General features: G+C 35.7%; 2 protein-coding genes across 5 annotated transcripts; both read right to left on the minus strand.

Annotated features, from left to right (window-relative positions):
* Positions 1 to 334: 334 nt before the first annotated feature.
* LOC115994412 lies at positions 335 to 10,202 on the minus strand. Of its 4 annotated transcripts, none has more exons than XR_004093209.1 (10): positions 9,988 to 10,202; positions 8,081 to 9,093; positions 5,176 to 5,860; positions 4,993 to 5,079; positions 3,656 to 3,904; positions 1,804 to 1,901; positions 1,455 to 1,554; positions 1,183 to 1,281; positions 951 to 1,076; positions 335 to 628 (listed from the first exon to the last, which is right to left on the minus strand). XR_004093209.1 is itself a non-coding variant. In XM_031118551.1 (9 exons), the coding sequence occupies exons 1-9, from the start codon at positions 10,081 to 10,083 to the stop codon at positions 1,014 to 1,016; spliced, it is 2,490 nt and encodes an 829-aa protein (XP_030974411.1). In that variant the 5' UTR covers positions 10,084 to 10,202; the 3' UTR covers positions 744 to 1,013. The 4 variants fall into 4 exon arrangements, 1 of the variants encoding a protein (XP_030974411.1); XR_004093207.1 differs by having other exon boundaries at positions 335 to 661; XR_004093208.1 differs by having other exon boundaries at positions 336 to 616.
* A 3,688-nt stretch (positions 10,203 to 13,890) lies between these two features.
* Positions 13,891 to 26,628, minus strand: LOC115995084 (dihydroxy-acid dehydratase, chloroplastic-like). Its single transcript, XM_031119510.1, has 14 exons — positions 25,966 to 26,628; positions 25,146 to 25,217; positions 24,457 to 24,504; positions 22,979 to 23,133; positions 22,697 to 22,891; positions 22,502 to 22,613; positions 22,267 to 22,336; positions 22,110 to 22,168; positions 21,869 to 21,992; positions 21,685 to 21,755; positions 15,179 to 15,280; positions 14,525 to 14,605; positions 14,223 to 14,381; positions 13,891 to 14,135 (listed from the first exon to the last, which is right to left on the minus strand). Exons 1-14 carry the CDS (start codon positions 26,500 to 26,502, stop codon positions 14,085 to 14,087), a joined length of 1,836 nt encoding a protein of 611 aa, XP_030975370.1. The 5' UTR covers positions 26,503 to 26,628; the 3' UTR covers positions 13,891 to 14,084.
* Between the last annotated feature and the right edge of the window lie 1,180 nt (positions 26,629 to 27,808).

Genomic DNA, 27,808 nt, shown 5'->3' on the forward strand with positions numbered 1-27,808 from the left:
AACAGCAAACTTGTGGCTTTAAGAAGCACTACATCAACCCCTTGGAGTTACATGTCTTTCACCCTACGTGCATGTATATAACTATATATATGTATACATATTTGTATACGCAGTACGCACACACTAACACACAAATAGCATAACAATGCAGCACATAAGGTTCTCTAATGAAATTCAAACACATTGTTGTGTTGAATTCAATGGTCCTTGAAAAACATAACACTATTAGTGCTTCATTGGTCAATGCAACTATGAGTTTGAATTTAATTGGAGAACCTAATGGACAACATCAACAGAACTATATCTATGTTTTTCCCTTAAGAAAATTGCTCAAGCATAGATATCAATTTAAAGGCTGTAATAAAGGATCGGGCTTAAATTTCAATATTAAGAGAGGATTGCAAGTGTCACCAACCATCCCCCAGAAAATGACCAGTACAACTGCAACGCCACATATACAACTGCAATGCCAGTAAATTACCAGTACACATACATGCTGCATTCAATCGCCCATATGGCGAAATGATTCCTTGCGCCATTTGCATATGGTTGGGAACCCCAGTCCCAAGATCAGCCGCCTAAGCCCATGTCTTATTGGCCTCCAGCTCACATTGATCTGAAGTTAGACCTAGACTTCAGTATGCCATCCGAGTTGCATTAACTTCATTAGAACTTAAATTTTTCAGGGGATCATGCTGAAACCTCCAAAGCCAAATATACAAACTTTGCTAAAGATGAGCCAATAGATCAATTCAAAAAGAGACAATTCACCATTGACAACACCATCCCAAAGAATTTTTCACGGCTCTAATCATTTTGAGCCTTTCTTTAAATTGTTTATAATTTAAAAATCTAATGGAACAAAAGTAAGATAGCCGTCTGCCACTGTGCACAATTTTGATTACAACATCATCCAATGGGAACAATAATATAATTGAAACAATTATTACCTTAACCCCAGAATGAGAATGCTCCAGATGTGGAGTAATTCAGCACTAAACTCCCAGTGCAAACTAAGTGATGGAAGACTTGCAAACTGGGCATGATGTCCTTCTGCTGAGCCATGGATCAATGCACTGACAACAAAGAAGGGAAAAAAATAAAATAAAAGAAATAGTCAGATGTTTGATGGTTTATTTTATAAGAAAAATTTAATGTTGAGAGTGAGAAGATAATTCCTACATCTTTGTGAAATTTGTGTAAGCATGGGAGATGCCGAATGGTTTCTCCAATAGTTGGAATTTCAAGACAAATTGCACAAGCCTCTTCACTGGTATCAGTCTGACACAGAAAACAGAACAGCATGAAATAGCAAATAAATCTGCAAATACAAAAAACCAGTGCATGTCCACAGAAAAGGAAAGAACCAGACACACACACCCCTACCTGTACTGCAATTCATATAATTGACAGATAGACCAGACAAACACACACACCCACACCCACACCCATACCTGTACTGTTGACTGCGGAAGACAATTAATCTGATTGACAGATGCACCGGCATGATGGTGATTATTATCATCAAGAGCCAACAACATTTCATAATCATTTCTGCAAGAAAATGAAAATAGGCATGATCTACAAGAAAATGAATATATGCTATGCTTGATAAGAAACAAAACTGGGAAAAAAAGAGACCTTGGATATGCATTAAACATTAATAAAAAGAAGCAGAAAATATATAATGATTAACAAAGAGAACAGTTGATTAAAAAAATAAAAAAACTCCACTATTTATTAAGAATTAATAGGAAAACAACAGGAATTAGAGCATAAATAACAAAGAGAATAAAGTCTTACTCATTAAAATCACGCTGAACTTGAAAGGCGTGATTAGCCATACTCATATCACTAAGGTCCCCAACTGCAGCCTCTAATGCTTCCAATATATCAAGTCTCTGCATGACAAAGCACAAGAGCAATTTTCATTTTAAAATGGCCCTTTACATGTCAATCACAAACCCAACATATCCATCACCACTGTCAGTTCAAGTGAGGTAAAAAGAGAATAATTCTTTTTCTTTCGGGGTCATTACATAAAATAAACCAAGTGTAAGCATTCTACTCCAAACCCTACGTGCGTCTCTGTTAACTCCAAACCCAAAATTCCATCCAAATGAGTCTTCCTCATGTGTAAAACCTAGTAAATAAACACATCTAGAGGAATATAGCACCTCTTTCTTTAATCCAAAATACCAATGTGGTTCATGTCAAGAACATTTTGGGGCCCAAAGGGATCCCAAGCACAGCTCATGTAGGTTTTCATAACATTTCATTAACCAAGAATCATTGAGGATCCCTATTGTTATGTTAAAATTTGAAATCAGTGTCAAATTTTTTACTTGATCAGGGATCACAGTGCATACCATGAAAATTACAACAATGTCCCCTATTACTTAAAATCATAGCACCTTCAACCCCAAGTAAATCTCCATCCTCTAAAAGTAGCAAAAGGCCAATTGAGCAGCACTGGGAATTCGGAACCTTATAAGAGCCAAAAACTGTGCATCCTCACGTGTCTATGAGCTCTAGCTTATAAATGGTACTCTTCCCTATAAGAGAAAGTTGGAGGATGAGGTCATGGGTTAATGGGAAGAAGAAAATAGAGGAGAGATTGAAATTTGCATTCATTTGGTACGAATGAAAACTAGGAGGATGGAAAACAAGGATGGTTGGCATTTAGAATCCAGCCCACAATATTTAATCCACCATATTGGTATAATAGTAATTAACAAAAAAAGAAAAAAATCATCACAACTAAGCATAGCCTGAAAAGCTATATCCGAACTTTTTAAAGTTTGAGGGACCAAAATTGAGCCTACACCACATATCATGGACAAATATTTTTATTATCCTAAATACCAAATGTGGTTCATGTCCAGAGGTTTTCAGTGCCCAAATAGATCCCAAGTCCTAGAGTGATTTCCATCTTTAAAAATTGAAAAAAAATCCCAACTGCAATTCATGTGGGTTTTCATATTTTTTTAATTTTATTAAGACTTATTGAGGGTCCATATTGCCATGACTTCAAACTTATAAGATGGAGATTGATGCAATTGCAAATTGACATCAAGGTCAAACTCTTTAGTTTATTATGTAATTGCACCTCGTCCTTTTTCATTAACAAAGATCAAATTGCATCCTAAGTTCCTAACATTAAACTGGAATGCCTAATACTTCTAAGTTCAAATCATGGTTAAATAACCTGAAAAGTTCCCAAGAAGGAAAAAAAGAAGTTACAATGACAAGGAAAATATGACTAAAATCAAGGTATCTTCCCTCATCCAAAACTTGGTACTAGTGACTCCTAAAAAAAAATCAGTTTCAACATTGGTCCCATATTGGATTCCCTTTTTACCTTTTCTCTTTTCAATAAAACATGTGAATAGTCCTCTTACAATTTTTTTTTACACAGCACAAAAGGATTAAGAATAGTAGTTTACAAATATTTTCCAAAAATTTTATGACCATGGTGTCCCAAAGTTGAATTTCAAACAATGCACACATTTGATCATCCTATACAGCTACACTATAAGTATAAGATATATACCATCAAATAAGTCTATACTAAAATATCAACTATATCACAGAATAATAAATAAATAAACAGGTGGGAACAGAAACAGAAGAAGGGGGGGAGAAAGAGAGGTACCATGTCTAAATCCATGTATGAAGGAAAGTGGAGATTCCTTCGACCTGATGATCCTGAAGGAGAATGTCTGGAGATGCGATTTCTCAACTGTGCTATTCTACTAGAGGTGGGAACTCTAGCCTGGGCTCCCATCAACTGTGCTATTCGACTAGAGGTAGGAGCTTGAGCCTGGGTTGCTCTCCTAACTGAAGGGTTATGAGAAGACCGTGACCGAGGTTGTCTAGACGAATGTGTTACTGATGAGCCTCTCTGACAAACATGCAAACCAAAAGAACTGTTAGTGAAAGCTAGTAGAACACTCTGCCAACATACTCTAGCTCAAATGGCATTTCCTCCTCTTATAACAAGGTCGAGGGTGAGGACATGGGATCAAGACCCACTAGGTGTGTGTGCAAGTAAGAATTTTTTTAAAAAGAGAGTAATTTACTCCAGCAAATGATTAAAAAACACCAAGTAAACGCATAAAACAGATACCAAATATGCAATAAAATAGGTGTCATTTTCCAGGGAAAAAATTCATTTGGGAATTTGTATTAACATTATCTTAATCCATCAAATCATTTTAGTCAAAAAGCAACATATCAGTCAACATGCTGATACAACCCTTCTTTTGAGTGAAAGCTATCAGTAAGATTACTGCAAAATCAACAGCAAATTTAGTACAGTTAGAACTTTCCAGGCCTCCTCAACAGATCCACAGTATTGAAAGATAATCATCACTCAAGTAGGGCATTAATATATTGCACGATCTTTTCCATATACCTCTAAACAAAGTATGAATAGGTAGGGCCTGCAAGTTTTGTTCTGACCTGCTACACCATCCTCATAAATACACAACTCATGCTATCATCCATCCATACAGGATACAACCTGTGATCTCACAATGTAGGCTTGAGTGCAAGTCCAAAAATGTATACATTACAGTTACTCAAATATTTGGAGGTAAAACCAATCTCATGCATTTAAAACTTGCTTGACTCAGCCAAACTGCAGCCCTTGGTATGATAGATTTGTATTATATTGAAGATATTCACTATCACATGTTAAAATACTATCCATATGAGGTACTGACCAGGCCAAGCCATGGAAATAAAAAGGCCCATCATGCTTCATAAATATATACAAACATTTGGACAGGTCCCCCACTTATTTACATGCCAAGGTATAATTGTGTCATAGTATTTAGTATTACAATCAATATTAAATGAAGAAACCAGTTTATAATTTCAATCAAAATTTTCATGATTATTATGTGATAGCAGAGATACAGTGACTAACATGAATCTATGGCATTTCATTTTTTCAGCAAATCATAAAAAATATAGAAGCTCACTCACAGGGTGTGTATCACTGTGACTTCCACCAGAAGCAGAACGGAAAACGTCCCACTCCTGATGCATCTCCCATGCTACATTTTCATCAATCTGACATAAGATCATAAACAGTGAGACACCTAAAAAAAAGAGCATCTGATTGGAAGATTTAGTCACATAGAAAGGCATCCATATGAAGGAACCAACCTCATGACCTCCAACCACAGGCATCTCATTATATAGTTGTTCTTGCAGTTCCCGAGCCAACATCTCATCTGCTTCTAGTTGTCTTGCCCTAGCATCTGAGTCATCATTATTCGTGCGGTCTAAATCATGGGAGAGGTTTTGTCTCATTTCAGTTGATAAATCATCAACTTCAATAAGTGGACCCAAACTGCCCCTACGTTGACGAGTCTGGATTCTGGATGATCTTGAATTTGATGGTTCCCCATAGGAACCAAGAATCACAATATCTGAGTCATCAGTAACTGACGTAGAGCACTCACCACGATTTCTTGAAGTCAATCTATGTTTCTTTTGCCTTCTACTGAGTGTATTTGGTGCATAATGCAGTCCAGCTATCTGGTCAACCTCAGAGACAATCTCAGCAGCTGTTTGTGCTGAATCACAATCTTTTGCAACATCACATTGAGCCCTGCAGTTTATTCCACTCCCTGTATCCCTTCTCTCTGCTCTGTCTTCATGCTGTTGACTAACAAAATTTCCAGCACCATTCATCCCAGAAAGACACCCAGCTGCATCAGACAAAGGATTATCATTTTTCTTGGAACGACTCCGTGTACTTCTCCAACCACGTAATCTTTCGGGCAATGCAAATGCATCTCTACTAGCATTGTTGTGTCCATCAGCTTCTCCATTATCAATCACAGGGCTGCTCCAAAAACATAACAGGCTAAAGGTATCAGAATACAAGTACTTCAAAAACATGACAGGCCGTTTTAATCCAAGCACAATTGGCAACAATAAAACAGGATCAAAATTTTTAACAATGTCATATTTTCAATTATTTTTCTTGAGCTATTTGAAACTTCCACCAGAGTTAAGAAGATTTTAGTATATGCCAGACCTTTGACAAATTTAGACCAAAGAAATTAAAAATCAATAATTGCCTGAAAATTGGCACATTAAGAACGAATAAAATATCCAAAAAATAAGGCCAATTCACTAAAGATCTAAAAGTTATTCACAAAACCAACAGTATAATAAAAATCTAAGTGGTAAACCCTATATGTTCAATGCAAGTACATGCCAATGATGACCATCAAGAGTGCCCATCCTTCAAAATAATTCTTTAAAATATTTAAAGAAGTGTAACAACTAAGACAAGAGTCATAACTACGCTGACAGTAAATTGAAGAAGTCAAAGAGGAAGCATACAGAAACTAGATTTTTGAGCTAAATGGTCATTAAATAGTGAACACCAATTGTCATGTAGATAAGCATAATAAAAATCATGATGTAAGTTCCCATCAAAGTGCAACAAAGTACAGACAAACATCTCTTAAGGAAAACGAAAAAAATATGGTTATCAATTTTATATTAATGCGAAAATTACAGGAATGAGATAATATTGAAGCCATACCAATAAGTATCATGGCACAAGCATAACAAACTCCACAATGATTACTCATTCAAGACAGATCTCACAAAAATCATAATTGAAATTAGGGCTGTAAATGATTCAAGTTTATTATCTAGCCTATTTGGTTTAGATGAGTGGTCTCAACTTATAATTAATTAGAGTCTTGGAAGGATATGAGTTTACTTGTCAAGCTTATATCAATTTTATTACCAAACTCATAAATAAGCCTAGGCTCAACTTGTTTTGTTACTTTTGTATGGAGTCTTGGTGTTCACAAGCTTGTTCACGAACAATATTTTTTATTTGGGCTTGGCTCGTTTATTAAACAAGCCTAAAACTAAAGCTTAAGCTTGACTTGTTCATATAAACAAACAAACATGAACAAGCTTTTTATCGAGCCAAGCCCGAGCTATTTATGAACAACTTGGTTCAAGATGAACTAGACATCACATGGGACAAATGAAATTCTTCACATTGCTCAAATAAGACAGCATGTTGCAAAAGAAACTTTATACTAATGTTCCCCACTGACCATTTATTATTGCACTAAAAGAAAATTCAACATACTGCAATCAAAGGGACAGAACCAATGGTAAATTATGTCCTATATCAGGTTTCCAAGCTTATGTCAATGGTTAGAAAAAAAAAATAGTAACAGCCATTTTGACACATGGAAACATAGCCAGTAAGAAAAGTAACAATGACAAAGAACATCATAATAGTAGTTGCCACTGTCCATGAGAGAGGAAAAAGAAGAAGAAAAGAAGAAGATTGATACAAACCCATGGGTAGAACTCACCCTTGAAAACCAGCTTGCAAGGGAAGGGTGCCCAAAGCATATATGCACATGGTTAAGCTTGCACTTAAGCCATGTGGGAAACTTGGATCATAACATACCACCAAGCTCCTGGCCAACAACCATGATGGCTCACTCTATCAACACTGACCTGATGGTAGCCCTTTTTCTTTTTGGAGGCTCCACTCACCTATTAGTTATTCAATGACTTAACAAGATATTTTAATATAGCCTCTAGGTTGCCCCCTCCGAGGTCTGACTACAAAGCCGCAATTCATTTAATCTCATCCTCAACAAGCTATGTCCAATTACCCAACATGGTGGTTGGCTCTGATACCAAATGATACAAACTCATGGGTAGAACTCACCCTTAAAAATTGGCTTGCAAGGGAAGGGTGTCGAAGAGCTTATATTCACATGGTTAAGCTTACACTTAAGCCATGTGGGACACTTGGATCGTAACAAAAATCCAGGAGAAAACCACTGATTTTGCTGAGGAAACTATCAGAAAGACTAGGAAAAAAAGATATATCAACAAAAGTACCATTGATATTTTGTGGTACCCACTGAATTCCCAGGAACTGTTAAATATCAACTAAAGCTTATCAGATTTATGAATGTGAGATTAGGGGAAAAGAATTATTGCTTAATAACATAAATATAACAATCATTTGGGAGCATCTACATAGGAATGAGCATTGTAAACAAATTACCTGCCAGTTATATGAATAATATTAGCCCCTGGCTTGTTTGCTGAAGGATGATTTATAACACCTTTTCCTTTCACTCTATCACCATTATTGTCTCCAGAAACTATATCACTAATGTTTATCAGAGGACTTTTGGAAACCAAATCAACATTGGAACTGGTACTCTGCTGTTCAGCTAATTGTTTTGCCCTTGTTGCTATATTATGTGGAGAGATACATCCATTGCGAACTAACCTTTTTTGCCCACTGACTCTTGGCATGGTAAGACAATGAACAGGAGTGGAAATCTGTTTTTCAGTGGACATAGCTGCCCCTTTTCCATGAGCCAAAGCCAAACCAGTACTTTTAAATGTATTGTCCTCTAATTTCTCCTTCCCCTTGTAGGCATTGCTGGATGCCTTTGGAGGAACTGGAAGGCAATATGAAGACGAACCGCCAAAAGTTGGTATTTGTTCTTTTCTCTCATCTTCAGCAAGAAGATCTTCAAATGCATCCAATGGAAAACCGGTTTCAGGTTTTTGGGTGTGACCACTCTGTTCTGTTAAATATAAAGAGGCAGTGCCTTCTTGGAAACCAGATGAATTTGGAGGAAACTTAGTACACATGCCTTTCCCTTTATCCTTCTTTTCCATTCCAATGGAATGTCTGCTCCTATGACTAAAGCTTTTGTCTATTGCTGGTCTCCTGAATAAGTGAGCATTCTGGGAGGTGTATGAGTTCTGCGGTGGGGAAATAATAATGGGGCTGTTGCAACCCTTAGGTTCATCATCGCTGAGATTCTTCCGAGACCGAATAACCAATCTTTTATTCTGGAAATTATCATTGGCCAGCCTACCCCTGCCCCTCAATCCATTCATACATTTTTCACCCACAAAATCAGGATTCCTCAAATGACCAGCTAATGATGAATTGCTTTCTCTTCCAGCACTATCCTTACCAATAATATGATGGGCAGCTAACCTATCAGGTGTGTCAGGAACATCGACTACCTGATCCAAGTCCATTTCGTCCATATCCTGCATCATTCAAAAAAATTCAGGCAATCAAATCCAATCAATAAATTCAGCAGACACTACAACTAACAAGCAACTTTTATACATAACATCAATCTCTCTACAGGATCCAAGAACTACATATCAAATGTACAATCAACAATAATTTAAAGGAAAAGTTTCACTTAAAAACACTTAAATGTAGTATCTTGAATAGCCAATGAGCTCTTGTTCAAATGGCACCTCCTTCACTTATAAGAGTAACCTGGAGAACGTGGTCATGGGTTCACCACCATCGGATGCACATGTAATTTATTGATTAAAAAACAAACAAACAAATGTGGACCATCGAATATCAATTACCCATTTAAGAAAATTATATATATTTTTTATTATTATATCAATCACTTACAGCCTCAACATTCCAATTAGTACAAGAAAGAAATAATTTCACTTTATATTTTATATATATATATATATATATATATTCCCATGATCTGATATCAAGTGAAGAAAATTATATATATCATAATCACATCATGATCAGAAAATAATTCATCTTGGCTACTATAAATAAATATAACAAAAATAAATAAAATGTAACCGATCATATAAAACATACCCAGATAATAAACCTCACAGAAAATCATTAACGATCAAGGAATTGGTAGATACATTCTACAACAGCAAAATAAATAAATAAAAATATATATGAAATTAAAAAATAAAAACGAATCACCAATTTTGAGTAAAAATATGAAATATAAACATGGAGTGATAAAAAAAAATTACCTAATTCAACGAATAAAAAAATTATTAAAAAAAGTATATGAGATAAGAGAGAATAAAAAAAAATTAAAAATAAAAATAAGAGAGAAATTGACAAAAAATAAAAGAGGAAAGAGAGAGAAGAAAGACCTGATTTAGATAATTAGGGTTCAAATCCAAAAGAGAGAGAAGACCAGAAGTTGAATTCAGATAGGAAGATTCCCAGGAAGACGAGGATGCACCCATACACTCTCTCTCTCTATCTCTCTCTCTCTCTCTCTCTCTATCTCTATCTCATTTCTTTTGCTCTCCGTGTGCGTGTGTGTGAGACTCAATGGCGAGAGGGGCTCACAGGAACTCTGGGTCGGGTCGACTCCCTACGTTGGGTCGGATTCTTTACTTGGACTAGGGTTTTTTCCTTATTAAACTATTGGATTTTGTTAGGTTGGGCTTCGAAGCATTATCTACAGCCCAAACTTATTCAGCCATATGCCCCTTAAATATCAGCCCAACCGACCCAATACAAAAGGTGGGCTGAGCAAATCTTTAGGATATAAGCACAACAAATTTCACAACCTTTTTTTTTTCACACTTATAATTAGTGGAAACATCATTGTCATTTGAGACCACCACTTTATAGCACACCCATAGACTCTCACATCAGTAGGTGTGAAGTTTGTTGTCAAATTCTATGAACTCGAGTCTTTCTCAAAAGTGGGACAAGTTTTTATAACAATATTTTCAAAATACTTTTATAACAAATAGATAGTAAGTTTTTACCCTTTTTATTTGAATTCATCATTGAAAAATTATAAATAGTAAGATTTATTGGTCATAATTTAAACTTATCACTGAAATTACTTTTTTTTGTCCACTATTAAGAATATGTCACTTATGATTTATTGTGAAAGCGTTATGAACAATAGCATATCTCTTCTTCTTCTTCTTTTTTTCACAACTTGGTTAATTTTTTTTTTTTTTTCACAACTTGGTTAATTTAAGTGATTGTCCATTACTCAGTCAACTCAACAACTTCAGCATGTTAACATGTTTGTCTGGGGAATGATTATTGTAGGGGTGAGCTTTAGCTCTTAAGTTCAAAAGATGAATGGATTAAGGCTCAAAGAGCCCAATACAATAAATTTGTAAAGAGTGGGCTAAAAAGTTAGGTTTCAACGAAGTGGACTACGCCCTTAATGGGCTAAGGATGGTAAGAGAGCAAGGAAAAGCAATAAATAGACAAATGTGATGCACAGAAATTCTTCCTTAGCAATGTCCGAAGAAAGTAGTTCTTGAATATATTTCTCTTAGCTTTGATTACAGTTATTACAGTGTTTTTTTCTACAGATTTTGTGTCCCCCGCCCTTTGGAGGGTCTCTCACATTATATAGCTCCCTTCAGGCAATCTTAGCCCTCCATTTGTTGATTGTCCAGTCCACCACTTGAGTGCTTGTCCCATCATACACCTTCTCAAACCTCTTATGAGTTGCGGTGGCCAAGGTAGCACTATTCAGGGGTCTTTTCTACGTAAATGCAGCCAGGAGTTTTGGTGGGATGCATTGGATGTGGAGGCAGCCACCATCCTACCAGTCATGTCAGGGCTAACCCCCTCTCCAAAATTTTTTCTCAACAACAGGACCTCCTCTGGCAATGTGCCATTGACATGGTCTTACTGTCCAAGCGTGTGGCCTCATTGACACGATAATGGGCTCCTCGGCTATGGATTCGACATGTGGCATAGGTACCTTATCTGAATTCTTGTGCCCCACAATTATAAACTAGCTTTTTGCTTATTTTTTTTGTACTTTTTGTGGTTCACTCACTACTTTTGTCTCAATTTTTTTGAAAATAAGTTAGATTTTTTTAAAAAAATTTGCTAATGGAAATAAGTAATTTCTAAATATGCTTGTCATGACAAAATTTGTGTCCCTAAACTTATTGCAATCATTATCATTCATGCCCACATTGAGTAGGCTTCTTCTGATACGTTGTTTTCCTATATTTGTAGGGGTCACAAGCTATGAGAAACTTGTTCCATCGAGTAAAAGAGATACAGCTCTCCCATATGTAAAATTATCAAGTGCATCCAATGTGATAATATATATATATATATAGTTGTAGCCTAAGGCTACAAATTACTCTAATAAATTGACATGCGTAAAAAATGGCATGTGCATTACACATGATTACTTAAATAAACTTAACCTAACTAACCTTAGTTAACTACACCACCTATTAAAAAAAAAAAAAAAAAAAAAAAACCAAATCTATAATATAATTTTTTTTTTTTTTAAAACACTAGAAAGCCCAATCCTTAGCCTTAAATCACTGGATTTCAACATAATAATTAAAGTATATAAAAAAAAAAAAATCTGGATGTTACTGTGCACCTGTCCTTGCGCCTCCAGCCTCTTCACAATGACTCATGATTGTTCTTCTGATCCAACCCAAGCTAGCAACTGGTCTCTTTCTATCAGACTTGCATATTCTGATTTGTGTTTTGTATTTTAGCTAAGCTTTCTCAACTTTTTCAACTTGTGACTGTCAATGTTTTCCCATTTAGGTATATCATATATGTGATATTTCTTGAATTGTGAATTACAATTGAAGTAAATCTTGAATTTTGAATTTTAATTGTGCTTCTCCTTCACGCTCCATGACTATAATATTGTCTCAGAAGAGATGTCATCGATCTTTTCTAATATATGAAATTGCAATAAAAAGAGGGATTGGGGTGGTCGACGATGGAGACAGATGGGTTTGGGGTGACCATGGTGGAGGAAGAAGAGGGATTGTGTTTCTAGGTTCACAAGAAGTTAGAGAGAGAGAGAGAGAGAATACGTATAGGTGTTTTAGTTTTTATCTTTTTTTTTTTTAATAGGTGGTGTAGTTAATTAGGGTTACTTGGGTTAAGTTTACTTAAGTAATCACATGCTATTTTTAACACATGTCAATTTATTAAAGCAGTTTGTAGCCTTAAGCTACAACTAGTTTTGTATCTAAACTTTATCCTATATATACTCCCCACTCTCTCAAAAAGAATGTAAAAAACTTGACCAATCACATTGATTGTTTATTGTTTTTTTTTTTTTGTTTTTTTGTAGGAGTTGTTTGTTGTTTTGCATTTAAGGATTGAAAACTAATCATATACTTTTTTTTTTTTTTTTTTTTTTGTATTCAAATAATGAAAACTCTTCCAATTTCTTCTTGATTAACTTATTTTTCCTCTGTGAACAAACACATTTTCTTTTATGTCATGTGTCTTAGACAATATACAAGGTACTTGAATATTAAGTGTCTAGACCTTTTTGAATACTTGATTATTAATCAAGTATGTGCAATCCATCGTCTTATACACACAAGGAGGAAACCCTTGAGGTCGACAACAAATTTAGTAGTGAAAAGCATGTATTAAAACCACACAAGTAATTGAATATTAATTTTATTTGTGCTAATTAATTAGCTGAGAAGAACATAAAATCAAAATTCTTGTTTCTCAGTGGCATTATTTAATTCTCCCATGAAAGAGAACAAGAATCCCCTCCCCCAAATAATGTAAGGAAAAAAAGAAAGAAAAGAGAGTGAATAATAACTTTATAGTTGTGAGTCCCAAATTGATCATATTCAAATTAACAGGTTTTTGTTTTTTTTTTTTTTTAATATCTGGATAGCCCTTATTAAATTTCTTATAATCGCAAAAAATTCAAAGACTTGGTCGATGAGCTAAGGATTTTCGTTCTGTTGGATCAAAAGAACATTCAGAGACTATTCAAAACATTCTTTTAGCTGACTGCCTTGAGATGCACAATTCTTGAGGGAATATTTTTTTTTTTAAATGTTGAGGATCTAGATAGATATCCTTAGGCCTAGTTTGGATAAAGGGGGAGTAAAGTAGAATTGGCTGGAAATTAGCCTAATTTCCAGTTAACTCTACTCTACTTCCCCTTCATCCAAACTGGCCATTAAAGAGCCGCAAATGGGAATTTAATGAGATTAAGTATGCGTTGGATACCGCTTATTTTGTTGAAAATTGAAAATTTATTACTAAAAACATTGTAGCAAAATATTTTTTTATTATTGCAAATTACTATTCATGCATTTTTATGAACAGTGCCATGGATCAACCCAAAAAAAAATGCAATCTCAAAAAACGCAGCCGCAGCCACTACACAAACAGACCCTAAATGGAATGTACTAACTCGGGTTTGCTGCCACACTTTATGCCATCTATACATATGTCCTCTCCACTACTCATCAGTCACACATCCCCTTGAAGCCGATTGCACGTTCTTGATGTACTGGAAAGAAATAATATGGTCTTTGTTCAATAAATACATCAACAAATTACACAAAAATCTTGGATGTCAAGGCTGAGTCCCACATACCTTGTAAAGAACTCCTCTGTTAGCTTTAAATGCAGGTGGAGTCCACGTCTTTCTTCGCCGCTCCATCTCCTCATCTGTTATCTCAACATCTATTCTCCTCTTCTGAACATCAATGCTGATGATGTCTCCATTTTCAATTAAACCAATTGGACCCCCTTCCTGAAAAAGATTAGCAATGCATTCCTAGTTGTAGTTTGTGAAGAAAATTTGTAGTTTTTATTTCCTTAAAGATGGAAAAATTTTCTGCATTCCGTTAAAATTTTATATTGTTATCCTTCTAGATGAATAAAAAGCTAGTGCACCTGTGCTTCAGGGCATATGTGGCCAACAACAAATCCATGTGAAGCTCCTGAAAACCTACCATCAGTCAACAAAGCAACATCCTGTAGCATTCAAAAGCAGTATCCAAAGAAACATCATTCATAGGAAACAACTTTTGTCTCTACTAAGTTAGAGCATTTACCATGAAAAGAACATATTGATAGATCAAATAGAAAAGGTACCAGTAATATCTAAAAGTAACCAATTTTTTCTTTTTTTAATTTTGAAGTAGATTCATGACCTTAAAGTCACTCTATTGATAAAGTACACTATAATTCGAACATGCTATATCTAAAAGTTGTCTTTTGGGAGGCTTTAGGATAATGATTTTGACTCATTTTATGAAAAAAACAGACCACTAATCATAAGTCGGGAAAAAGTTTTTCCCCAAACCAGTTTGGAGTCTCCTTTAGCACAAGTAGCTACTTAAATGACGATCCATGTGTATTTTAATCACATGACCTATTAAGTCATCAAACAAGGCAGCTGACTATTAAATAAGTAATGTAATCAGAAGAATGTGTAGATATAGTCATTTGAATTTCCATATAGTGAGTTGAAAGGATTCTCCTATAAACTGATTTGGAAAAATATTCTGTCCATAAGGCAAGATTAGGATTTAATTAAAACCATACCTTCCCAAGACCTGCTCCAATTATGGCACTAGTTGGTGTTAACATTTCAGGCATGCCTGGTCCCCCCTTAGGCCCCTCTCCTCTAATAACAACTACCTTACCCTGCAACATGACAAACATAAACAAGAAATCAGATATCCCATTACAACATCTAAGTTTCATGGTAACATCTTGTAACCACATGAATGCAAGCAAAACCAGAAAAGATGCTGCTATAAATGCAGAATGCAGCCAACTTACACGGTGCAGTTAACTAATTATCAAAATTTGCAGAATGCAAATAGGTGATACCTATGACATTAAAAAAATTGCAGAGAATATGAAATTTATTAACATAAGAAATTAGGAATTTAAACATGGAAGAATAAGACCATTGAAGCTACAGATTTCATGAGTTTTGGCAGACAATGGACATTATACTGGTCTGTATGGCAAAAAACAAAGCATTAAGCTTAGAGAAGAAGCCTGAAAGGTAAATGTTCAGCCCCTCAATTCAGAGTACAGAAGTTTTGTCTGTTACAAAATCCATATTTCAGAGCTTTATTTGTAGAAGACTTAATAATAAAATTCAATTAAGAAAAATTATCAAATGAATAATAATTAGCCCTTTGGGCCTAAGAGTCCTTTCACAGATGTCTGTAATTCATACAATTTGAGAATATTTCACACAATTACCTCTTTAATGGATTTCCTTATGCAAAAGATCAGTTGGGAGAATCATATTCAACATTCAAGGAAGCATTATTCATTATATACGCTAAATGATATTAGAGAAAAGCCACCCTTTGGGATGAGGGGATATCTCCTGCATCCGCTGCATACAGCGTGTTAGGAACCCCAAATTATACCATATGCCTCGTAATCTCCTAATAGTTGTTGTATTCCCTTTAGTTAGTTGAGATAAGGATGAGTTAGTTAGGAATCGAGCACATGTAGCTCATTTAACACATGGTTTAATTTTTAGACCACATGTTGAATCAACTAGCCAATTATGTTAAGCCAAGTGGGCCAATGGGATTAGAGCTAGTCTCCTATAAATACATGATTGTAATTTCAACATTAGATATTGAAGAATAAACCAATTGATTGCTTAGTGCATTTCCTCTCTCTCTTAATATTTCTATATGGAAGGTGATTACCTCGAATTAAATCAATTCCTCGATGATTTTCATACATTCCCCTACAATTCCTTTCCATCTCCATTAGGAACCACTAGATTCCTAACAAGTAGTATCAGAGCAGATGATCTTGAAAAGAGTGGATGTGACCAAAGAAAACTTTGGAAAGAAATATAGCAAATGGTGAACAAAGTTTCAAAGGATGTCAAGGCTATTTTAGAAAAGGTCAAGGTCTTGGCTGAATCGAAAAAGGCCATGAAAGAAGAACTTTCAAGAGTGCAAGAGGCACTTGAGAGTATGACAGAAAAAGAGTTTCAGCTTCTTGGTGCAATGAAAGCTGGGGTAAAAATGACCAAAGAAGAGTTGGAGAAAAATAAACTTGTTGGGACCAACCCAGGCCTTCTTGATGACGCCACATGCATCTCCATCAACAAGCCTATATTGCATAAATGTGCCAATGAAAATGTGTCACTTGGTTCACAGTTTACCAATCTTGAAGTTGAGCACATTGATACGCTTGCCTTATTGTTGATGGTTTCCATCGGAAAAGTAGTTTTTTAGGATCAGCCTATTCTCCTCAAGAAATGGGACGTGATAATATTAGGTGGGGGTGAAGTTGAACTTGGACCTAGCTATGGTGACCAAGTCTTTCTCTTACATGCCTATTACCAAGGCAAAGGGATAGATATACATTTCTCGGTGTTCTGGTCAGATTGAATTGTACTGATATATGCAAGCCTGAAGCCCAAGTTGATGCTCCAAGAAGTTTTGTTGGCCACACTCATGGAAGCCAACACATATTCCCAAGCCTTCTTATCAGCAAATGGTGTCCAGAGGGCCCGATACGTTCACGTTCTTGGTGACAGCAGTGAGAAGTGCAAAGGTTCCAATGCTAGCATTGTTTTTTCATATAATGGAAAGTATCTTGCAAATACTGGAAGTCTTGGTTCCCTTAGGCTAGAGCACATGGAAGAGTTTCAAGAATTGTCTTCAAAAACAATGATATTCACAATATTACCAACACAAGCAAAACAAAGGTGGCAATGCAATGCAACTTTTACAAGGTCAATGCGGCAATGTTACTACTATAAATCCAACTGCCCTTTTCAATGTTACAACTTGACAATGCTAACCGACTTTTAGAATCCAAAGAAGGTAACTCTATGGTTCACATTGGTTCTTGCCACTATTCATTGTTTGACATGGAGGACAACATTGAAACACGATGTGGATTTCCAATGAGTGCTGGTGTTAGGTGTAGCTTTTCAAGTTATGCTACTCTGTTCTGGACAGTGATTAATATCTTTGGAGTTGTTGGTGTGTTTGATAGTCAGAATGCCTTGAAGTATTGGTTTAGTGGCTGGTTCCCCCTCATGAAGGTGTCATTTCATAACAACACCTTATGGGCAAGGTGTTTTGAAGGGGAGGGAAGTGTTAGGAACCCCAAATTATACCAAATGCCTTGTAATCTCCTAATAGTTGTTGTATTCCCATTAGTTAGTTAATTAGTTAGTTAAGATAAGGACGAGTTAGTTAGGAATTAAGTACATGTAGCTTAATTCTTGAGCACATCTTAATGCTACTAATATTAAGGATTTTTGGCCTATCAGTTAGGTGGACAGTGTGTACAAGCTGATGTCTAAGGTGTTGGCGAATAGATTGAGGGTGGTGTTAGACAGTCTCATCTCTAAGTCTCAAAATTCTTTGTTGGTGGGAGACAAATTTTGGATTCAGAGCTTATTGCAAATGAGTGTCTAGATAGTAGATTGAAGTGTCATGCTTCGAGTGTGGTCTGTAAGTTGGACATTGAAAAAGCCTATGATCATGGGAATTGGGATGCATTATTCTATTTGTTAGGTAGGATGGGTTTTGGGGTGAAATAGAGGGGGTGGATTAAGGTTTGCATCACTACTATTAGTTTTTTTGTTCTTGTGAATAGATCTTCGGCAGGTTTTTTTGAAAACTCCCATGGGTTGAGACAAGGTGACCTGTTGTCCCCTCTTCTTTTCCTTTTAATTATGGAAGCATTAAGTCAGATTTTGAAGAAAACTGAGGAGTGTAGTCTTCTTCGTGGTTTTCATATGGGGCTAGTTAACTCTATTAGGGTACACATTTCGCACTTGCTGTTTGCAGAAGATATCATCTTCTTTTGCGATGCTTCTAGAGAACAATTGTTGTCCATTAGGCTAGCTTTGACTTGGTTTGAAAGTATATGTGGGGGAGAGTGAGATTGTTCCAGTTGGGGAGGTTGGTAATATAGGTGCTTTGGCTAACATACTCTGATGTAGGGTGGGTAGTCTGCCTATGAAATACTTGGGAATGCCATTGGGTACTCTGCATAAGATAGCATCCATTTGGAATCCTATTTTGGAGAAGATGGAGAAGAAAATATTAGGTTGGAAGTGTCTTTATTTATCTAAGGGTGGTAGACTTACTCTGTTGAAGAGTACCCTTTTAAGTCTTCCTACGTACTACCTATCCTTATTTACCATCCTTGTAGCTGTGGTTGATAGGTCGGAGCGTATTCAGAGAAATTTTTTATGGGAGTCTTTAGAGGAGTGTTTCAAATATCCTTTGGTAGCTTTGGAGAAGGTGTGTTCACCATTAGAGATGGGTGGTTTAGGGATCAGGAAGTTAGTGCATTTTAATCAAGCCCTATTAGGGAAATGGTTATGGAGGTTTGGATGAGAAGGTACCCATCTCCGGTGGAGGGTTGTTGCAACTAAATATGGAGAGTATCAAGGGGGTGGAATACTACAGTATGTAGAAGGGCCCACGGGTGTGGTCTATGGCGTGGTATTCACGATGGATGGGAGAGTTTCTCCAAACATGTGGCCCTAGTGGTGGGTGATGATTCTCGTATTCTTTTTTGGCATGAAATATGGGTTAGGGACAATTCACTTAAATGCTCTATCCTCAATTGTATGTGCATTCAAATGACAAGAAAGCTTGCATTTCTGATGTTCTATGCTATCAGGAGGGTGGAAATGATAGAATTTGGAATTTGAGATTTTATTGGGACTTTCATGTTAGTGAATTAGAGGCTACCTTCTCTTTCCATGATTTCATTCAATCTAGGATTCCTAGGGATGTTGGGTGCTATGTAGCACGGGTGCGTTTTGGGACTCGGGTGCGGGTGCGGGACTTGGCAATTTTTGAAAAAGGTGAGTGCGGGTGCGGCGGGACTCGGCAATTAAAAAATTATTAAAAATATTTTTATTTATATTTTTAATATATTGCTAAGCATACTTTTTCACATTATACAAACATATACCAAATTTAAGAGCAATAGACAATAGTAGATAATAACTAAAACATGATGTTCATAAATTAAACACAACCCACAAGATTGAAACTAAAACATTCATAATGTTCGGAAATTAGAATACAACAAGCAAATTTGAAACTAAAACAAAATAAAAGATAATCAACAAGACAATCAAATACAAGCAGCCAAGCAGAGATAGAGGCAGAGATCAGAGCACAGAGAGAGTGAGAGACGAGTGAGAGTGTGAGACGGAATGAGAGAGAGGCAGAGAGCTAAGTTTGGCTGTTTGTGTGAACTTCACCTTCAGTAGGGTTTAATATTTGGCTCAAACGGTGCGTTTTGTGCCTTTTTTTTTTTTTTTTTTTTTTTTTGAATTTCGGCCGTATTGGCCGTATCAGCATGAATCGGCCGTATTGGCGGTTTCGGCCGATACTGCCGATACGGCCGATACGACCTGAGTCGGCCCGATTCAGCACGAATCGGCCCGAGTCGGAGCCGTGTCGGCGCGAGTCGGCTAAAAAAACGAAAACGCCACGTGGCCTGACACGGCCGGACGGGCGGGTAGTGGCGTCCCTCGCGCGTCGCCGCATCCCACCGCGTCCGACGCTGGTGCGGCACCTCTGGTGCCGCGTCCATGCTTCATAGGTTGGGTGTGATAGTTCCTATTGGTGCCTTAATGGGAATGGCTAGTTTGATATTTGGTCCTATTACAATAAGATTTGGGGGGTGCTTCTATCTCCAATTTTCCTTGGAAGGGTATTTGGAAAGTTAAGATTCCTAAAAGGGTGGCATTCTTTTTGTGGACAGCAGTTTATGGACGGATCCTTACCTTGGATAATCTTGTACTTAGGGGCCGCTCTTTGGCAAATCGATGTTGTATGTGCTGCTGTAATGAGGAATCTATGGATCATATCTTCCTCCATTGTCCTGTAGCTCACTCATTGTGGTGCATATGTTTTAGGTTTTAGAGATCCAATGGGTCATGCCAGACTCTACGGAAAGTTAAGTGTTTTTTTTTGGAGCTATTGGCTGGGGAAATTTAATTCGAACATATGGAATTTGCCGTTTGATGTGGATTTTTTGGACGGAAAAAAATCGGCGCTCTTTTGAGGCTACTGAGAAATCACTAGTTCAGTTACAAGCTCTATGCCAAAAGACTCTTTTTGATTGGTCTAGGTATTGGGGCTCCTCGAATTGTTCTTCTATCATTGAGTTTCTTTCTTCTCTTAGAATTTCACCTTAAGTTTTCTTCCTTCTTGTTGTTTGTTTCTTTTTCTTGTGTTCACCATCATGAACACCTTGTATTTGCTTTCTTCGTTTTTCTATCTTGATTAATATTATTCTCATTACCTATCAAAAAAATAAATAGCCAATTATCTTAAGCCACATGGCCTAATGAGATTAGAGTTAGTCTCCTATAAATACATGATTGTAATTTCAACATTAGATATTGAAGAATAAATCAATTAATTGCTTAGTGCATTTCCTATTTTCCTCTCTCTCACTTAATATTTCTCTATGGAGGGTGACTACCTCAAATAAGTCAATTCCTCTACAATTCTCATACATTCCCCTACAATTCCTTTTCATCCCCATTAGGAACCAGGTTCCTAACGTAGCGGGACTCTCACAGCATGCAGGGCCCACATGTGAGCAGCAGATACTGGAGATAATTCTCATTCTGGGAGAGCAATGCTTAGCCATGATGCTTGTTTTTCACAAAGAAACAAAACTTATTCACCAGATTTTTTTGGTAAGTAATGTCATTGAAAATGTGCAATATAGGTGCAACAGTCTTTTTTTAATATAAAATGAACCAAAAAGCATTAGGCATAACAGTGTTTTTTTTCTTTCAAGTCTCTGCACTCACTCAAGCAACTTTGGGTTCTGTTATGAAATTCCTTTATTATTATTTTTATTAGTATGTTACACACATACCAAATGGGTTTGGAACCTATGCTGTCACCCTCCACCTTGCTCTTGTGAGGGGTGGAAACACTATTTGAGCTAGAGCTCATTGGCACTTTGGGTTCTAAACTCTGTATAACTTAGTAACAAAACATCAAAAAATGCTAACCATACAGATTTGATTGTACAACAATGTTGACTAGAACACATACCTTAAAACTCAAAGGATCCTTTGAGATAGCTGCGACCATTGATTCCTCTCCTTCAAAGACAAGTGCAGGGCCTGTTGAACATTTTTGGGTAAATATTTTTGCAGTAGACTACACCAAAATATAGATTTTAATTATAAAACATAGAACTTGCATAATAGCCCAAAAGTAGAACATATAATAAAACCTGAGAAATACAGCCCCTCTTTTCCTGTGATTTTTGCTACAGAACCATCTGGCGCAATATTTCCATATAATATCTGGATGTGGCCTGTTTTCTTTATGGGGTTTTCCACTGGTCTAATTATATCCTATATGAGAAAAAGAAAGAAAGAACTGCATTAAATTTCATGTCTAATCAACAGTAAAAGTGACAGAAACATTGCGAATAGAAGGTGTCATAAATAAAAACATAAAGGCTGTCAAACCTGCCCTGTGGCTAAGGGAGGGACGCTTGCTGCATTTTCAGCCAGTGTCTTCCCAGTAACTAGAGAGAGAGGGGGGGAAAAACTCTTTTAGGTTAATTATGAGAATACTAAAACAAAGTACTTGTTCAGAGGAACGCAACAATCCAAATATATGTACCAGTCATACAATCCCCATCTAAAAAACCAAGCTCCAAAAGGTAGCGGATGACTCCAGGCGTTCCTCCAATCTATCAAAACAATCATTAATGGGTTCATTAAGAGGAAACGGTGATAAACAAACTAAAGCAAACAATATAAAAATTTTCATATCCAAAAAAAAAAAAAAAAAAAAAACCCTTCTTCATAGTAGTGAAATGAAAGCACAAGAAAGGATATTTTATTAAACAGCCAACCTTTTGTACATCCTCCATGACATATTTGCCACTAGGCTTAAGATCTGCAAGAAATGGAACCTCATCGCTGACCTTCTGAAAATGATCAAGAGTTAAATTTATACCAAAAGACCTGCCAATAAGATTCCCATTAGCAACCTCTATGTGATTTAATCAATGTTATGCACTGGAAATCAGGTACCAAAGAGTCCTCACCTTGCAATAGCAATTAAGTGTAACACAGCATTTGTAGACCCACCTAGTGCCATGACAATAACCATTGCATTACGCAGGGATTTTGGAGTGATAATATCTCGTGGTTTCAAGTCCATTTTTAATAATTCCAAAAGATATTTTCCAGCTAAACGGCACTCATCCAACTTCAATGGATCTTCAGCAGGTGTTGAAGAGCTTTAAAGGAAAAATAAAACTATGAGGATTGGAATTACATTGCTAGCTGATGCCAATTCAAGTGATCAGGCAGAGACAAGTCTCTACCTGTAAGGAAGTGACATCCCCATAACTTCAATAGCAGAGGCCATAGTATTGGCTGTATACATCCCACCACAAGCTCCTGCCCCAGGGCATGCGTTGCGGATTACATTCTTCCTCTGCTCATCACTTATGGATCCACTGACAAATTCTCCATAACACTGCAGTAATTAAGATGACAAATGAACTAGTTACAGTATTAGGATAACAAAAGAATCTATTACAGCATTTACATGTCACAGATTATTTTTATTTTTTCCGTAGGCAACAGATATATATCTTCATACAATCATATAATAAAATTGGAAGTAGGTACTTAAGAATTTAATTAAATATGACCTCAATATCTGATCAAGATATTCAAATAATGTGTAAAACTAATTAAGCAAGATCCATCAATTAGTAGGTCCTAGTTTTTCATAGATGCAAAAGTAATGCAGCAGCATATGACATACACTAGAGGCACCTTTCTAAGCACTGCTACATGTAAATCAACCACGGTTACATGAGTTACAATCCCTCCCTCCCCATGCAATAACAATTGGTGATTTGTATCTCTTATAAGATTTTCAGTCAAGTTTATACCTAAAAGTCATGACAAAAAAAAAATCCAACATACCAAATTCCCTTTACTGGAACAAAAAATTATATCTCCTTTCAACTATTCCATGACCCATGTGTGGTAAAACTGTAAAAGCATAACTTATGAAGTGTAAATGCAACAGAAAGCAATTTCCAAAAACTTTATTCATTATTTGTGTTTTTTTTTTAAAAAAAATTCATTTTTTAACATTTTTGAGCCCAAGTTTCCATATAGCTTATCACACAAGAAGTCAGACGCACATCTTCAATGCAATGAAAGTTCAAAGGTAATGTGGGAGAGACACATCAAGCTATATGCCCAACCTTGTTTTCCATGTCTATTTCTTCCTATTATATTCACCAGCATAGCCTAAATATCTGCTATTAGCTTTGGCTGTTAAATAAGTTCTTACAACACAATTTAATAGTAGTGTTTAAAGGCTCAATGCCTAATCTGCAGAACAAAACAAAAATGGTACTAGCACACTTTGGTGCCTTTCTCCAACTCACTCAACGAGTAGTCCAAACAGGATTGTGACTCTCACAGAATTTATTAGAAATATCTCACTGAAGTAGCATTTCCTATACTAAGGTGTGGTGTTACAAGCTTAATTGCACTAAGCTGGATTGACAATTGATAACCATCAGATTACACCAGAGCACCCATAAAAGGTCAAGCCTGTCACTGAAAACAGCCAAAATTATAAAACCCAGATTATTCAGCCCAAAAAGTTTTACTTTTATGTTTCAAAATACCAGAATAACAAAAGAATAAAGCATTCCATATATCTATTGGACTAAAGTGGCAATGTCAAAACTCTCCGTTGGTTCTTTTATAGGTGCTAAAGGTTTCACAAAAGGTAGAAAAAAGAAAATAAATAACAGTAAATTAGTGCGCATACCTGAAAGGCAGATACAATATCATAAGTATGGCCTTGAAAATGACCAGGCTGCAAAAGGGGGAAAAAAAATCAAAAGAAGATACTTTATTAGCAACTTAAAAAAATCTTCTACTCTCTAACCAGCTACAATTTGAATACGGGAAAACAAAAAAGAAAAAGAAAAAGAAAGAAGTCAGATTTTTACAAAAAACTTTAAAAATTATGTGATTAAGCATATGATAGGTGATCATTATTTCTCAATCATTAATAGACTAATGCAGAAACAAATATATCTGGCACAATTCCAATAAATCATTTATCTTTTTTTCTTCTTAATTTGTAGAGTTCCTTTCAAAGTCCAAAGAAATTATTTATTTTGGGGACAAGTAATAAAGAGTTCCCGTTGTAGTTCAAAGATAATTAATGCTTCTAGTTCATCCAACTAGTGGATACCTCACCATTTGCTCTACCACCTCATAGACATACACACTCCTATTCCAGCTTATTTATAAGACAAATTAACTCTAGTGTCACTAATTCCAAAAGAACAAGAACTGAAATTTGATAGTAACTTTGGAAAAACTTCACAAATAAATTTTCTGTAAGATTTATATTTACAGATGGTGAACATCAAGTCTTTATTTATTAAGATTACAGATTAAAAACCTAATTTTTAAAAGCAAATCTTGTTAAGTAGTCAAAGTCTGAACCTTGATAGTTCCACCATAAACCATGATACTTGGTCTATTAAGCTGACCCATTGCCATTATTGTTCCTGGCATCTGCAAAAAAAAAAAAAAATTAGAAGCATAAGACTCACATAATTGTACAATTGCACAAGAAAATAGCCGATTTACCTCATGCCAATTCTACTAAAAAGGAAATTAAGAAAGAAACTAAATCAAAAGCAACAGAGCGTAACTATCACAGACTAGTAGTATAGCTGGGGGAAAGAGATGAGAGTTCAGTTCACCGTGGATACTGGATAGTGTACAAACTGTCACATTACTTAAAATTCTAAATGGCATATCGCTCAATACAGCCTGAGATAATCTGAGTTATAGAATGGATCCATTTCAAATGGAGAGATTGTTTTTCCAAAATAATAAGTATAATGGAACAACAAATTCCACAACATTTTTCACTCATTGCACACGGGGCTGATTGTGATGTTAGTGATGATCCCACTGAAAGTGATGTTGTGCTGATAACAATATGCTTCTTGTCCTTGTGAAGCAAGGGTATGTGGGTGAGAAATGAAACAAAACTTTTTTTAACATATGGTAGTTTTTTCTTCTTCTTTTTTTTTTGATAGGAACATATGGTACTTTAATATCAAAAGAGAAGCTCAAACTTTAATACCAAACATTGCTTCTTCTTTTTTTCTTTTTTTCTTTTTTCTTTTGAAGTTGTTGATCATACTCTCAATAAAGAACGTGAAAACTCAAAAGTAAAAAACACCTAGAATATCACAAAAACCAATCAAAAAAAAAAATAATAAATAACGAAATAAAAGTGAGAGAGACTCACATTCTTGTCACAACCAGGAATAGAGATATTGGCATCGTACCACTGGGCACTCATGACAGTCTCGATGCTATCAGCAATAAGGTCTCTAGACTGCAGGCTATAAGACATGCCTTGAGTCCCCATAGAGATAGCATCACTGACCCCAATAGTGTTGAACCTGAAGCCCACCATGCCAGCCTCACGTACCCCTTCTTTCACAGCCTCGGAGAGCCTGAGGAGGTGCATGTTGCAAGGGTTGCCCTCGTACCAAACCGACGATATTCCCACCTGGGGCTTCGACAGCTCTTCCTCGGAGAGACCTACGCCGAGGAGCATAGCCTGAGACCCGCCTTGGGACTTGGGCTCAGTGATGCGAGAGCTGTACTTATTTAGTTTCTTTTGGGTTGGTGTTGATGAGGTTGACGATTCATCAACAGAGGAGAGGGATGAGCGGATGGAGAAGAAGGTGGTGCGGTGTGTATTTGGGTGGTGGGGGACATGTTTGGTGGTTGCGCTTAGGGTGGCGCGTGAGATTGGGTTTACCAGCGTGGCTTGCATTGTTGGTGGTGGTGATGATGATGATGAGGGTACTATTACTGCTACTAGTGCGTGCCTTTCTTAACTTTTGACAATTTGACGTTTGGAAGAAGTGAATCTTGTTGGAAAAACTCCTCTCTCTCTCTCTCTCTCAATAAGATAAAAATCGGGCTTAGGAACTGAGGTGGTGCCAAATGGTTTTATCAAATTACAATTTTTTTTTTAATTTGTTAAAAAATAGATATAATTTTTTTAGTCTTATCTTCTTCTCTTATAATTTCTAAGATGATAAAAATATTAATTTGATTACAATACAAATTCTAATCCTTTTATTATTAATTTATTTTTTACTATTTTTTTTCCTCTTCACACACTGTTACCTCTTTTTTTTCTTTGGATTTCCTCTTCACATGCCACTTATTTTTAGGATTTAGATTTCAGTTTTACAATTCTACAAATTTATAGATAAAAAAAACATCTTATTTGTTCTTATAAACTATTGCTTTATCACTAATTTTAAGATAAAAATAACAAAATTTTTAATATACCTACTAATGCTATCTCACCAAATTTTAAAGTTAAAAAATTAAAAATGAAAAAAAAAAAAAAAAAAAAAACCAGTGGGCATAGTTAGGAATAATTAGACATGTGCATGAGTTGGAGAGGTATAACCTATATCTATTTGATTATTGAGATAAAACCAATCTTTATTATGATTTTTTTACTCTTTATACACGATTATTTTTTTTTCTTTTTCTTTTTACGTGAATAGAAGGAGTTGCGTACACATTGGAATATACATACACATTCCAGTAGTGGCGGAGCTAGGAATTTATATTTGAGGGGCCATGTATAATTTTTTTTTTTTTTTTCTGTGTGTGTGTATGAAATGTAAAATAGTAATGTACAAAACTTCATAACTGAATATGTATAAACCAAAGTATATTTAATTAAAATTAAACAATCATGAGACAAAATTGAAAAAATGATTTAATATCTTTAATCAACTATAAAATGGGCAAAGTCGCAAAACATACAATAACATAAAAGGTAAATATCTTTGTTCAAAACTGTAATTTACGCTCTTTAAGAGATCTAAAGTCATCAAGTATTGAGTTAGTAGTGAAGTTTTCAGCAATTCTTTTTCAATGTAGACAACTAAGTTATCTGAGAGAAACTCGTCCTCCATTTTGTTACGCAGTCTTGTTTTAACAATTATATATATATATATATATATATATATGTATATATTGTTTATAATATATTGATTATTATAATAATAAATAATATATTATAAGAATTTTAAAAAAAGAAAGCAATGAAAATA

The sequence above is a fragment of the Quercus lobata genome, chromosome 6, assembly GCF_001633185.2.
Source record: "Quercus lobata isolate SW786 chromosome 6, ValleyOak3.0 Primary Assembly, whole genome shotgun sequence".
NCBI classification, from domain to species: Eukaryota; Viridiplantae; Streptophyta; class Magnoliopsida; order Fagales; family Fagaceae; genus Quercus; species Quercus lobata.

Excerpts from the sequence above, each read along its gene's own strand:
- LOC115995084 (XM_031119510.1), bottom strand. The coding sequence starts at position 26,502 with ATGCAAGCCACGCTGGTAAACCCAATCTCACGCGCCACCCTAAGCGCA. Across the intron at positions 21,756-21,868 it reads AGAGGGGCTGTATTTCTCAG|GCCCTGCACTTGTCTTTGAA; the intron begins GTTTTATTATAT and ends AATGTTCAACAG. Across the intron at positions 14,382-14,524 it reads ACATATGCCCTGAAGCACAG|GAAGGGGGTCCAATTGGTTT; the intron begins GTGCACTAGCTT and ends AATCTTTTTCAG.
- LOC115994412 (XM_031118551.1), bottom strand. The coding sequence starts at position 10,083 with ATGGGTGCATCCTCGTCTTCCTGGGAATCTTCCTATCTGAATTCAACT. Across the intron at positions 9,094-9,987 it reads ACCCTAATTATCTAAATCAG|GATATGGACGAAATGGACTT; the intron begins GTCTTTCTTCTC and ends TGAATGATGCAG. Across the intron at positions 1,282-1,454 it reads TTCCGCAGTCAACAGTACAG|ACTGATACCAGTGAAGAGGC; the intron begins GTATGGGTGTGG and ends TTTCTGTGTCAG.